A 13,518-nucleotide genomic window follows, 5' to 3' on the forward strand; every position below is an offset into this window, starting at 1 on the left:
GGATCATGGGAAGAGAAAATGCAACTCAAGTCTGGTGACTTTTCCAGAAAGAATGGAAGATGATAAGTCATGCTTCAAGAGGTTGAGGTAAGATAGAACACCACGACTGCACAAAGCATTCTAGCTATTGCTGATCATAGAAAGTGGCTTGCATTACTTTGAAAGTGGTGCTGAAGTTATCTGAGATGGATTTTCATCACAGGAAGAAGTATTGCAGAAAAGTCAGGGCAAAAAATGACAAGTATGAGACAAATTCCAGCAGCAGCAGCATAGTTAAGATAACTGTTGCTGATTTCAGTCGACTTGCTCTGTGCGATAAAAACTTTTGTGCAATCAATAAAATGCTAATCTTACATGGTTATTCTGGGTATAAGGTGTAGGTGTTGATCCGGGTTGGGGTCAAAAGGTACAAGTAAAACTTCAATCAACTACCCCATAACAACACCCCATTCAGAACAAGGATATAATAGGATCTTACCGTGAACTTGGAGAGAGCCTGAGGCTTCAGCTTTGCCCACTTTGTTCTCTGCCATGCAGGTGTAGGTGCCCTCGTCCTCAGGACTCACACGGTTTATCCGAAGAGTATTGTCATTTTTTATTTCATACCTGTTCAGCAGATTAGAGACAAGTAAAGAGAACAACAAGGAGAAAACTGCTGTCAATCAAAAACATTTAAGTTGAGGTTCCCAAGTGTAGCTACCTGCTCTACAATTGATGCAACCCATAATGGATTATTTTATCTGTTTTTCTATGATCTGTTTCTGCTCTAATGCTCAGAACATTTGGGGCAAGAAGGAGAAAAATCTAAAAAAAAAAAAAAACTAAAAAAAACTACCAGAGCTAAAACAGCATAAATGTACAGAGGGAATGATATTATATGTAAGAAAACAAGGAATCTTCATGTCACCTTGATACCAACATAAATTAGCAATGGACAGCTTTGTACCATATGATGAACACGAAGAACAGACTAGAATAATGGTAAACCTACAGAAACACATGCATGAATAGCTACTGTAGGTATACTGGGGAGATCCTGTACAATAAAGAAAACTGGAGAATGGGTAGCTCAGCGCTTTTCTTTTTTGACCATAAAGAAGATCAATTAAATAAAGAGATTAGGAGCATATGTGGCGGCACGGTGGCGCAGTGGGTAGCACAGTTCAAAGACATGTGGATTGGTGATTCAAATTGGCCCTAGTGTGTGCTTGGTGTGTGGGTGTGTTTGTGTGTGTCCTGCGGTGGGTTGGCACCCTGCCCAGGATTGGTTCCTGCCTTGTGCCCTGTGTTGGCTGAGATTGGCTCCAGCAGACCCCCGTGACCCTGTGTTCGGATTCAGCGGGTTGGAAAATGGATGGATGGATGGAGAAGCATATGTGTGCTCTATTGGAAACCTGAGATAGAAGATGATACGGAGTACAGAAATGTGTACCACTGACACCCCAAGGGAAAAGAAGGAAAAAGAGAAGTGAAAGGAGGTGAGTACTTGATTTCTCCTTGAAGATGTTGAGACCAAGAGCAATATGAACTATACATAAGAGGAGAGGTAAACAATGAAGATGAAAATGAGGAATGAGAACAATACTCCTCTGAAATTCTGAGGTAGATGATGAGTAAAGGAAGAAAGCAGGTCTTTATTCTCATACCTGCAAATCTGAAATCATATAAGGTTCTGAGGAAGGGCATAAAGAAGAATGTGAGACAAAAGACAAATCTAAATAACCCAGAGATGTTCATAAGAGTGGAGAAGAGAAATCACTGAAGAACAGTCTTTGATTTTCCTTTTTGAGGAAGGGAACAACTGAGTTTTCAAATGAGATCCTGAAGTTGATATGAGAGCTAAGATGAATCAAATGAATGAATAATAACAGGAAAAGAATGAGAAAATGGGATGAATGGCAGTTTGCACTCTACAGAGAAGCTGATTATGAGGATGAGGATGGAAATGAGGTTTCAATTAGACTCTGACCGAGAGGATTGGGGATAAGACGGGGGCTACTCTGTGCTGCACTGATACCCTGAGGGATAGGATTAGGTAGAAATCAGGATAAAGGGAAATCTTTGATTTTATCATATAGGGGAAAAAGAAGAAGGGTCAAGGAGCAAGTGGCACTTTACTGAGAAACTGAGGGTGAGAATGAGGATGAAGGTGACACAGAAGACAATTGCATGCTCCAATGAAACCCTGATGAAGAGGGTTTGAATAAAATAAAAGAACAGCTCTGTGCTCCAGTGGGGCCCTGTCAGACAGAGTGATAGAGAAAGAGACAGAGAGAAAATGATAAATAAAGAGAAAGACATGATGAAGAAGAAAGCAAGAGGAAAGGCATTCCTTGATATTAAAGGGCTCCTTTAGGAGAGTTTCTGAAAGTCTGGACTTTGAGATGCACACAAGCGTTAAGCTTTGTGGGTTTTACTACAACTGGAACTAACACTCCTCTCTACCACTGGCACTTTTTACTGTTGAGATTGTAGTTTTGTGTGCTAATGCACCATCTTGTTACTATACGCTCTTGAATGACTTCACCTTGCATAAATGGATGTGACTCTTACTTACCTGCCCCGGGGCAACTCTCCTTCCTCTTTGCGCCAACGAGGTGTAGGAGTGGGGTCTCCATGTACATCACAAATGAAATCCACTGTCTCATCTGCTAGTACAACCTGGTTTATTGGGCGTTTGGTGAACACTGGTCTCTCTGTGTGGGTGGAATCCATCATAACATGAAGAATTAGTAAAAAAAAAAAAAAAAAAAAAAGATACTACTACAAAAAAAAAGGAAAATGAGAGAAAAGTGCTACTGCTGTACATGTTGTAGAAAAAAATTCTGTAAAGTATATTCCCAATCTTCATTCATTTGTACAAGTCTGTTCTAGCCATCAACTCTTACTATACAGCACCTTTCACCTTCTATGACATTACTCTGTAATATGGCAGCCAAGTTTATAAACATCTGCTAGGCAGTCCTGAGTGTTTAACTATCTCTAGGCATCATAATTTGACTACAATGTTGATTTACTTTCCTACTGTGTCATGATGGTTACATCCAGTAAAATAGTTAAATAGATGCTCTTCTACATGTTTTAGGAGGAAAGGGATGCCCTTTGCATTTAGATGGAGCATTTACTGTACCTAGCCTTAACTGGTCCACCCACTAAGGCAAGCATGGACACAAAGAATGGAAGAGGATCTCCAAATTGAGCTACCTAGAAATGTCCATAGGTAAATGTACACCAGCACTCACCAAGCACCACCAGCTCAGCGGGGTCACTGTCTCTTTCACCAACCATGTTGGTACCCACACACACATACATCCCAGCATCAGTCTTCCGAGTGTTCGAGATCATCAACTTCCCACCACGGATCTGAAAGAGAAACAAGAAATCACAGGCTTGCTTACCCACAGATTTATAATGTTAATAACCTGATTTCTCTTTAATAAGATGAGTTGACGTGGAATAAGTGGAAGTCCGTTGTTTAATGCACAATTGCCATAGAAAATGGTACACATATAACAGACGTAGGGATTTGATATTAATACTAACCAGTCACAGAACTGGGGAAAAACTCATTCAAAATAAAAACTTAATATTCAAAAAACTACAAGAACCATTGACTATTTATCTGAATGCATCATCTGGGCATCTTAATTTGACTACAATATTGTTCTGCTTTTCCAAAACAACACAATTCAGTACCAAACAGCTCTACACTTTGCTCTGTAAATCATCTGAAAAAACCTCATCTTTCAATCTCACTAAATGGCCCTCTGATCTTACTCCACTGGCTTTTCCTCTCTCTTGGCAAAATATTTTCAAAGATGTCAGATTTTGCTGCCGAAACCCTAACTACCAGCTCACCCAACTCAAAATAATTCATAGGCTATTATATATATATATATATATATATATATATATATATATATATATATATATATATATATCACGGCATTCGTAGTCTGTGTCACAATCTGATTGTATGGGTGGTTACCTACCAGGTAACGCTTGTGGTTGGCCAGCAATCTGCTAACATCCGCCACGGTGCCCTCAGTTTGTGAGGAGCAGATCATTGAATGGTTGAATATATATACTGTATATACTGTATATATATATATATATATATATATATATATATATATATATATATATTCCACTACTATTAGAAATGTTGGCATTATTCTTCATTTTCATCTTTTGTCCCCTGTATTTTGAATCCCTGAAAACGGAGACTTTTGAAAATACTCTCCAGAGCCATATACTTCTGAAAATGCCAGCTTGCTGTTGTAATGTGGATGGGTGAAAACAGAGTTTTGAAAATGCAGAATCTAATCACGCTCTCATTTGTTTGTGCATATTGTGTAACTCTTCCCTGATCCTGCCTATTATAATGCCTCATTTTCTGATTGGTCACCCCTTCAGAGAAAAAAAATTCCATCATAACAGACTTAGAGGAGCTACTGCCCATGGTGCTTATTGTGTTGTTTATGCATCTAAAATTACTTTTTGATCAGTTTGAATGTGGTATACATGCGCAAAAGGAAAATAATCAACCAGTCATTACAGTCTTACAATAAATTCTGTGGCCATCAGCATTACCATCCCTTCAAGGAATTTTCCACCAATGTGCACATGCCCAGCATAGGTGAAAGTCTACATCATATGCATTTTTATTTGTTTAAGTGTGAGCAGAAATACTATCATAAACTGATATGAAAACACTAGTTTGGAAAGAAATCATTTTCATTTTAAAATGCTGTGTTTGTGTTTCCTCTGGGTACCCTGGTTGGAACAAGTAGCTTTAGGAATGTCCTGTATGTATGTAAAATAATATGCATTAATGCCTATGCTTACATATAATACATGTTATAAAGTGTCCAAGCAAAAATTAACCAAATATTGAATACTACAATACAAAGTCAACACCTCTGAGTAAATGATCCTAGGGTGTTAATAGTGATGTCTAAAAGAACTTAGCAGCTTATTGGAGCTGTCAATATCATAGAAAAAAAGATGCTGAGGGGATCCCAAAAGGTAATATTGAGCAAATTAAACACATTATGCACTGTAGAGGATCATGGAGATCTGTTTTGTGGAAAAGCCTTTGTAAAACCAATGCTTCAAGAAGTATATGTTAATGATAGCGTTACACTGGAAAGAGGTTTAAACAATTAAGTCAGCAGGTATTATTTTTGCCTTCATTTGAATTCACTCGGGCGGCACGGTGGCGCAGTGGGTAGCACTGCAGACTCGCAGTTGGGTGATCTGGGGACCTGGGTTCGCTTCCCGGGTCCTCCCTGCGTGGAGTTTGCATGTTCTCCCCGTGTCTGCGTGGGTTTCCTCCGGGCGCTCTGGTTTCCTCCCACAGTCCAAAGACATGCTGGTTAGGTGGATTGGCGATTCTAAATTGGCCCTAGTGTGTGCTTGGTGTGTTTGTGTGTGTCCTGCGGTGGGTTGGCACCCTGCCCAGGATAGGTTCCTGCCTTGTGCCCTGTGTTGGCTGGGATTGGCTCCAGCAGACCCCTGTGACCCTGTGTTCGGATTCAGCGGGTTGGAAAATGGATGGATGGATGGAATGCTGTTTTAAATGAAAACATAACACTGTAGTGTAGATGTGGCCATAGACTTTACCTTGCTCCTCATAAATGTTTTTTTGGGAGCTGTCTTGTTTTACGTAGACAGAAAAGCTAAGCAAAATGACACCTTTTATTGGCTAACTAAAAAGATTACAATATGCAAGCTTTCCAGGCAACTCAGGCCCCTTCTTCAGGCAAGATGTCTCTCTGCTGATTTAGTTTGTTATCTATGTCCTCTTAGTTTATGTGGTGCCTTCCCTTCATATGTTCTGTTATGTATTTATGGTTACTGATTAGCCAGTTTCTCTGTTTGTTTCTGTCTATAAACATCAGTCTTATCCTCCAAGCACTCTTTTTGTTTTCTCTCACCTTATAACCAAGGTGAACTACTCTGTCTTGGCACTCTAGTGGGTAAAGTACTTCTTACTTCTTAATGTAAACCTGCTGAATTTCTTTGTTTTGACTGTCAATCATCATTTTTCTTTATTAAAATTAACAGGGTGTCTTTTGAATCTTTTGAGAACTGGTCTACCCTGGTCTTGACAATGAAAATTCTGTTATTTAGGGACCATTGATATCACAATTATAGCACATCCGGGTTCATTAAGCAGTGTGCTGGATGCTTTTCTTGTCTAATTATTTTTCCCCCTTCATCTATGGATGGTTTTGGATCTGCTTCTAGAGATTTTTTTAATACTGAGCACCTTATAGGGTATATACTTTTACCCTATTGAGCTGAACATTTCAATTTTGATTCTATTAAAAATGGATTATAAAACCAAAATAACAAAATAATACCGAATCTTTACTAACAATATTAGATAATCAATGATAAACTGTGACGAAACACACGCCCACAAATGCCAGATGTTTAGAGACTATAGAAGACAGTGACAAAATGTTATGAGACACACAAATCAACCAGAACATTAAGAGCCTAGGAAATCAGTGACCTACCTGAATTGGATACACAAAGATATACCTAATATTGACATACTACAAAGACCAGTGACAAACTGAAAATGAACAGCCAATGAAATCAGGAAACCAGAGACCCTGTGTTCGGATTCAGCGGGTTGGAAAATGGATGGATGGATGGATGGAGACTATTTTGAACTGGACTTACTGGACAAAACAGTAAGTAATATTTTCGAGTGTACAGAAATCAACAACAAATTATAACAGGGCGAATAAGCCAGCAGAAACTTTCTGAAGCTACAGGGCCAAGGCAATAATTGTAACTGGACATTAAAGTTAGCAGCCAAAATTCAAAGACTGCAGAAACAAGTCAGTAATTGTAATTTTGCACAGAGATTACTACTTAACATTCCAATTCAAAATTCCTAATTCAAACATGCAGCACTAGTTCCCCTATCCAGTCTGAATGATTGGTCTCTCATCTCTAGATACTGGATATAGTACTGTATACTGATCTAGGGTTTCACTTTTGCCTGTGGTGTGAGTGCTTCTCGTAACCATACTGTTTTGAAAATATTATTTAAGAATGAAGTAGAATCATGCTGCAATTCTCAGTTATCACTACAGTCTTCACTGCAACTCTCTGTTGGATGTTTGAAAGCTATAGTATGCTCACACGATCAGTTGCCATGGGCTACTCAGCATCTACATATACAGTATCTTGTGTTCTTTGATTATTGTGTGGAATATTGCCAACAGTTATTCTCGTTCCATTTATTCATAGAGTTTATTACAGAGGAGCTACATGCCAAAATGTAAGTAACAACCATACATTTGAGCTCATTTAATCCTTTTACAACATTTATCCTCCAAGAAGGTTAAAAGGATGTGACACTTATCGTCTAAGTCAGAAAAAATACAATTGCAAAAGATTAGGGAAAATAGAAACACCCTTGCAAAATGAAAATGTTTAACATTTGTATCAAATAGTGTAATTGTTAGTATAATTCTAGTATAGTTGATGAACTCACATTATACAGCTTTTCACACAATAAGAACACTATTTAAACACTTTAGCTGTGTAACGGGCAACTCATGTCCATTTGCTTACCGTTACTCTCTCGTCCTTGTCATTGACTCTGACATTATTTTTCTTCCAAGAGATGGTGGGCTCAGGGTGACCTCTTGGAGGGATGCACTCCATCACCGCTGGCTCTCCTGCCGCTACCACCACATCACTGGGGGGTTGCCGGAAGTCATCACGGAGAACTTAAAAAAAATATATATATTGTTAATAAATAGATAAAAAATATCCATATCTGTTCTAAAAAGCCTTTAATAGATATTGAGCCAAAGTCTCAAAGTCTATGTCTGCACCCTTTTTAGAAGGACCACTGGTAGCCATGCACCATAACTATTAATTATTAATTATTATGAGACCAGTGTGTGGGATAAAAGGGTACAGATGCTCAGAGAAGCTCTGCTGGTTTAGGAAGGCATTTATATCATTAGAATTGCAGAGGAGCTGGCCACGTTAAACACTGCTTTCATGCTAAATTTGTTTTAATGATCCACCCACCCTGTCATAGAAATACTGTACTTCATGTCATTAGCTGATCCCACTTAATAGAGAAAGAAGTTAGGCCCATAAAGCACAATATGTTCTCTATTAGGAATTTTAAAAAGAACTGCACAGAATGTAAAGAATGATTCCTCTGCATAAAAAAAAAACAGGAAAATGATGAACCCAAGAAGATGTTTAAAGTCAGTGCCATTTTAAATTGGGAACATGTACTGCGCTACCCTCTGTTATGTTTTTACCAGCTTTAGAAATCAGCAGGAAATCAGCAGTGTGGCATGTAGCAAAGAAACTCAGTAATTAGTACTGTAGTGTGACTGTGACTTGTGTTTTAAATGATTACTCAAAAATATGTGTATAGAATAGTATTGTATATTATATAATATAGTGTTATATATACATCCACATACATACGAGGGCAATCCCAAAAGTAAGGTCTCCTATTTTTTTAGAAATACAAACAACCGTTTATTTTCTATAATGTTTACATCATTTTATAGGTTAAAGACTTATCTGTTTTTCTATCCATCCATCCATTATCCAACCTGCTGAATCCAAACACAGGGTCACGGGGGTCTGCTGGAGCCAATCCCAGCCAACACAGGGCACAAGGCAGGGAACCAATCCTGGGCAGGGTGCCAACCCACCGCAGAACTCTGTTTTTCTACATAATCGCAATTTCGGTCGATGCATTTTTGTAGACGCTGTGGTAGTTTTAGAATGCCCATGTCATACCAGCTCGCCGCCATGTCCTTCAGGAAGCGTTGAACCTCATCTTTCACCTCTTCGTCGGAGCAGAATCGCCTTCCAGACAAATGTTCTTTCAACTTAGGGAACAGGTGGTAGTTACTGGGTGCCAAATCCAGACTATAGGTTGGGTGGGTGATGAAGTTCCAACCGCCGATCTTTATGCATGTTTTCCTCAACCTTCGCGACTGTCTCGTCGGAAATTGACAGTCTCCTGCGCGTACTTCGCACTTGGCGGTAGCATTCAACGGGAGCTCCATTTTCAAGGGCTGCCAAGCCAAGACTGAGCATCCCAGCGAAGCCGCACATGCTTGTTTGGGAGTGGAGGAAGCACCAATCACAACAGTGTGGCCAACAGCCATATGAACAGTTTCTCTACGTACCCACCACTTTGGAGACCTTACTTTTGGGATTGCTCTCATAATTAGGTTGTACTGATAATATGAGCTGCAAAACAATATCTTTTTCAAATGAAAAGAAAACAAGAATCCAATTGAAGGCTTAGAAATTGCCAGGATTATTAGTTATGAACCGGAACACTGGAAAGACTTCATTAGGCAAATGTCAGTCATTTCTAACTCACTTAGTCCTAAACAGGATCATGGGGGTGCTGAAGCCTATGCCAGCTAGCACAGGATGAAAAGCAGAAACAAACACTGTACAGGGCGTCAGTTCATCGCAGGGTGAACACACGCACTGATAGATTTAATAAATGATTTTGGATAGGTTTTGCAGTCACTTAAACTTCTTCTTCTTTCGGCTGCTCCCTTTACGGGTTGCCACAGCGGATCATCTTCTTCCATATCTTTCTGTCCTCTGCATTTTGCTCTGTTACACCCATCACCTGCATGTCCTCTCTCACCACATCCATAAACCTTCTCTTAGGCCTTCCTCTTTTCCTCTTCTATGGAAGCTCTATCCTTAGCATCCTTCTCCCAATATACTCAGCATCTCTCCTCTGCACATGTCCAAACCAACGCAATCTTGCCTCTCTGACTTTGTCTCCCAACCATCCAACCTGAGTTGACCCTCTAATGTACTCATTTCTAATCCTATCCATCCTTGTCACACCCAATGCAAATCTTAGCATCTTTAACTCTGCCACCTCCAGCTCTGTCTCCTGCTTTCTGGTCAGTGTCACTGTCTCCAACCCATATAACATAGCTGGTCTCACTACCGTCCTGTAGACCTTCCCTTTCACTATTGCCGATACCCGTCTGTCACAGATTACTCCTGGCATTCTTCTCCACCCATTCCACCCTGCCCGCACTCTCTTTTTCACCTCTCTTCCACAATCCCCATTACTCTGTACTGTTGATCCCAAGTATTTAAACTCTTCCACCTTCGGCAACTCTACTCCTTGCATCCTCACCATTCCACTGACCTCCCTCTCATTTACACACATGTATTCTATCTTGCTCCTACTGATTTCATTCCTCTCCTTCTAGAGCATATCTCCACCCCTCCAGGGTCTCCTCAACCTGCTCCCTACAATTGCCACAGATCACAATGTCATCAGCAAACATCACAGTCTCCAGGGACTCCTGTCTAATCTCACCTGTCAACTCGTCTATCACCATTGCAAATAAGAAAGGGCTCAGAGCCGATCCCTGATTTAATCCCACCTCCACCTTGAGTGTATCCGTCACTCCTACCACAGACCTCACCACAGTTGCACTTACCTTGTTCATATCCTGTTCAACTCTTACATACTTCTCTGCCACTCCCGACTTCCTCATATAATACTACAACTCCTCCTGAGGCACCCTGTCATATGCTTTCTCCAGGTCCACAAAGACGCAATGCAACTCATTCTCTGATTATCAGTTGTCACACATGTGTACTTGGAAGAAGGTTGGCAGGCTCAAATAATGTGCTTGCTCAGCCAGACCAAGGGTTGGTGCTGTCACTTAACCATCTCTCCTTTTGTCCCTTTGCAGACCTACCGAAGAACCAACCAAGCAGTGACGTCACCATAATCCCACCCTCTGATGATGTCACTACCACACATGTCATTTCCTCTTCCGGCCACCCTGAACCACCCCCTTACCTGTCTCTGCCATATAAAAGCCTCTGTCTACCTGCTGTATTCAGTTCTGTTTTTGAGTTTGTTTGTAAAACCGGGTTTGCTTTGCTGCTTTTCAATATATAGGGTGGCCATCCCCCCAAACCTTTTTGAGTTTCTTGCTCTCATTTATTTACCCAGCATAACATGCACAATCTTCATGATGGTCAAAGTTGAATCTATATAGTAAATTCTCACTCACAGTCAACTTTAAATATGGGTATTTCTTAAAGAACAGCAACTTCACACCTGTTCTACAGTTTTACTGAAGGTGGCGACACAGTGTACCATCTGAACACAGAGAACTATGTTGCTTGGTTGGTGAGGCATTGAAGTGATCAAGGATTGTGCTTCTGAGAGATTTAACTCCTGGGACAGTCCATGTTTGGACTGGACTAAAGTAGCTATTGGAGCGCTTCAGAAGAGCATAGGTTTTGCAGCCTGCGGCCCTCCCTTAGGTCTCAATTAGCTCCATGCCTGATGCTTCCATCATCAAAACCCATGAATGATTAAAACTGCACAGGCCAACACCAGGTAGATGAATAATTCACAAGTGCTGTCCAGTGCTCTGATGCCAACCTTTTTAGTGCAACCTTACTTTTTCTATCTGGTTAACTCAGTTTATGTTTTCCTGCCTATAGGTGCTTATACCTGTAGATTGGTATGAAATAATGCTGTATCCATGCTTTAAACTTGAAGAGGTCCAACTATTGCTGGAGAGGATTTGTGTGCACTGTGCATACTGAACTCATGATCTCAAGATAATTCCACGCAATAATGTGCTTCCATACAAATAACATTTTTGGGTTGCTTGTGTTGGTGAATCCTGACAACTTTAGAAATTAAACATCAATGTTCACCGATGCTCATATCGAGTCAGTTGGGTTAGAGGGCTAAGATTGCAGTACCACGTTACTGCAAATGGGAACTACGAGCAACCAAGGCAAACAATTAATGAAGAAAACACACCAGTCTTGACCATTTTGAACTTTGCTTACAGAGATCAATAAAGAAAAGAAAAGCATGTGGCAGAGATTTTTCAGAGTAAACCAAAAAATAGTCAGATAAGCTAGGGTCAAAACAATAAAGCCTGGAGGCAGAGAATCAAATAAATGTGGTGTTTCAAACTTGAATCCACTAAATGGTCAAAGGGTCAAAACCAAAAAACTATTTTGTTTAATTCAATTTCTTAAATAAAATGGTTGTCCTGACTTTACATAATGTACTTGCAGCACCATAGCAACTGCTGTACAAAGATGGAGAAGCCTGTGATATTATCAACCACTAACTCAATACAACAAAATTAAAAATAAAGAAATACAAAATACAGTTCTTTCTTTAACTCTGCCAATAGGCCTACTGTATGGAGAAGGCATTACGAAGTAGATCAATCGCAGAAATGATTTCAAGACATTAGTCTAGGAAGAACATCACCACAAACATTAACACTTCTTTTACAAATCCTGTACCAAATAGCAAATAAGGTATATTTGTCATTCCTACCGATGGCATATCACAAATATGTATAGTGCTAAATGCTACAGAATTACAAAATGCATTCCTAAAGATGTTGCACTGCAAATGTTAACACTGAAGTCTATGTTGATTATTTACATTTCAAACAGAAGACTTCAGCCCGTCTTAGATGGGTAGCACAGCTAGTCTGAAATAAACTTAACATGTCATCTTGCATTTACTAGATGCGACATTAAGACAACTTAGCAGTAAGTTAACCAATGAAGTCTTTGCGTGTTCTTATTTTCTTGTAGGAAATGAATTGCCTTTTCTCTAAAAAGGAGAGCAAAGATTAAATATGGTGACTTTCTTTATGTAAAAATTATATCCAGGAATGCGAACGAAAGTTGTTAGGTTTACGGTTTCTCCAAAAACACAAGATAAATAGAACAAAACAAACAGGACAAACATAAGTAGCATAATATAGTATACTATGATTCACAGTGACTTGATGGTGGTGAAGAAGCAAAAATGAGTCATTAAGATTTGTTTTGCACCCAAAAATTACCAGCCTACGTCTGCAGTTTCAACATCTTAAGAATTGTTTGACTTATCTTCAATGACAACATTACTTACTCTGTAGACTTATCCTACACCCATTACATAAAGGTGACCACTGAGAGACCAGTGACAAGAAGAATCCTGGATTTAGGTTTCTATAGAGCCTTTAGACCCATCCCCTCTTTTCACCAGCATCCCCTTCAGGTTTCAGATTTCTCAATGAGCCTCACCAGCACAGAACAAAGAACTCATACTCCTCACAGACTCAAATGGAAATGAGGAAGAAATGCAAAGCAACAGGTGAAAAGAGCCCATTCCTATTTTGTTAATTTTATTTGCTTTTGTGTTTATGGTATATCCATTTTCACTTATTGTTAATATTGTTGCTGTCTTGTGAATCAGTTTTTCAGGGGAGCCATTGCTTTGGTGTTAAGGATGCTCTGCATTGCTATGCATGCTGTCGCATTTTCATTACAGAAGATTACTGCATGGATCAAGATGTATCCAAATTTTAAAATCAAAAACTTTAAAGGAAAGTCTTTAGTAAAGACTTGTTTTGAGCAATATGAAGAATATGGAAAGAACTAGGACTTGTGCCTAGTCCTTTGTACTCAGATGTTTAC

The 13,518-nt window shown here is 39.6% G+C and overlaps 1 protein-coding gene across 3 annotated transcripts in view; it reads right to left on the bottom strand.

The window, feature by feature from the left end:
* robo3 (roundabout, axon guidance receptor, homolog 3 (Drosophila)) overlaps positions 1-13,518 on the bottom strand; it is a 407,285-nt gene that overhangs the window by 71,867 nt on the left and 321,900 nt on the right. For all 3 annotated transcript variants that reach the window (XM_051931895.1, XM_051931894.1, XM_051931896.1), the window contains exons 3-6: positions 7,600-7,757; positions 3,243-3,363; positions 2,558-2,696; positions 479-606 (exon numbers count right to left, since the gene is read on the bottom strand). In XM_051931895.1, coding sequence (XP_051787855.1) covers positions 479-606; positions 2,558-2,696; positions 3,243-3,363; positions 7,600-7,757 — 546 coding nt within the window. The remainder of the gene's footprint in view (positions 1-478; positions 607-2,557; positions 2,697-3,242; positions 3,364-7,599; positions 7,758-13,518) is intronic.

Source organism: Erpetoichthys calabaricus, chromosome 9 (genome assembly GCF_900747795.2).
Source record: "Erpetoichthys calabaricus chromosome 9, fErpCal1.3, whole genome shotgun sequence".
NCBI lineage: Eukaryota > Metazoa > Chordata > Cladistia > Polypteriformes > Polypteridae > Erpetoichthys > Erpetoichthys calabaricus.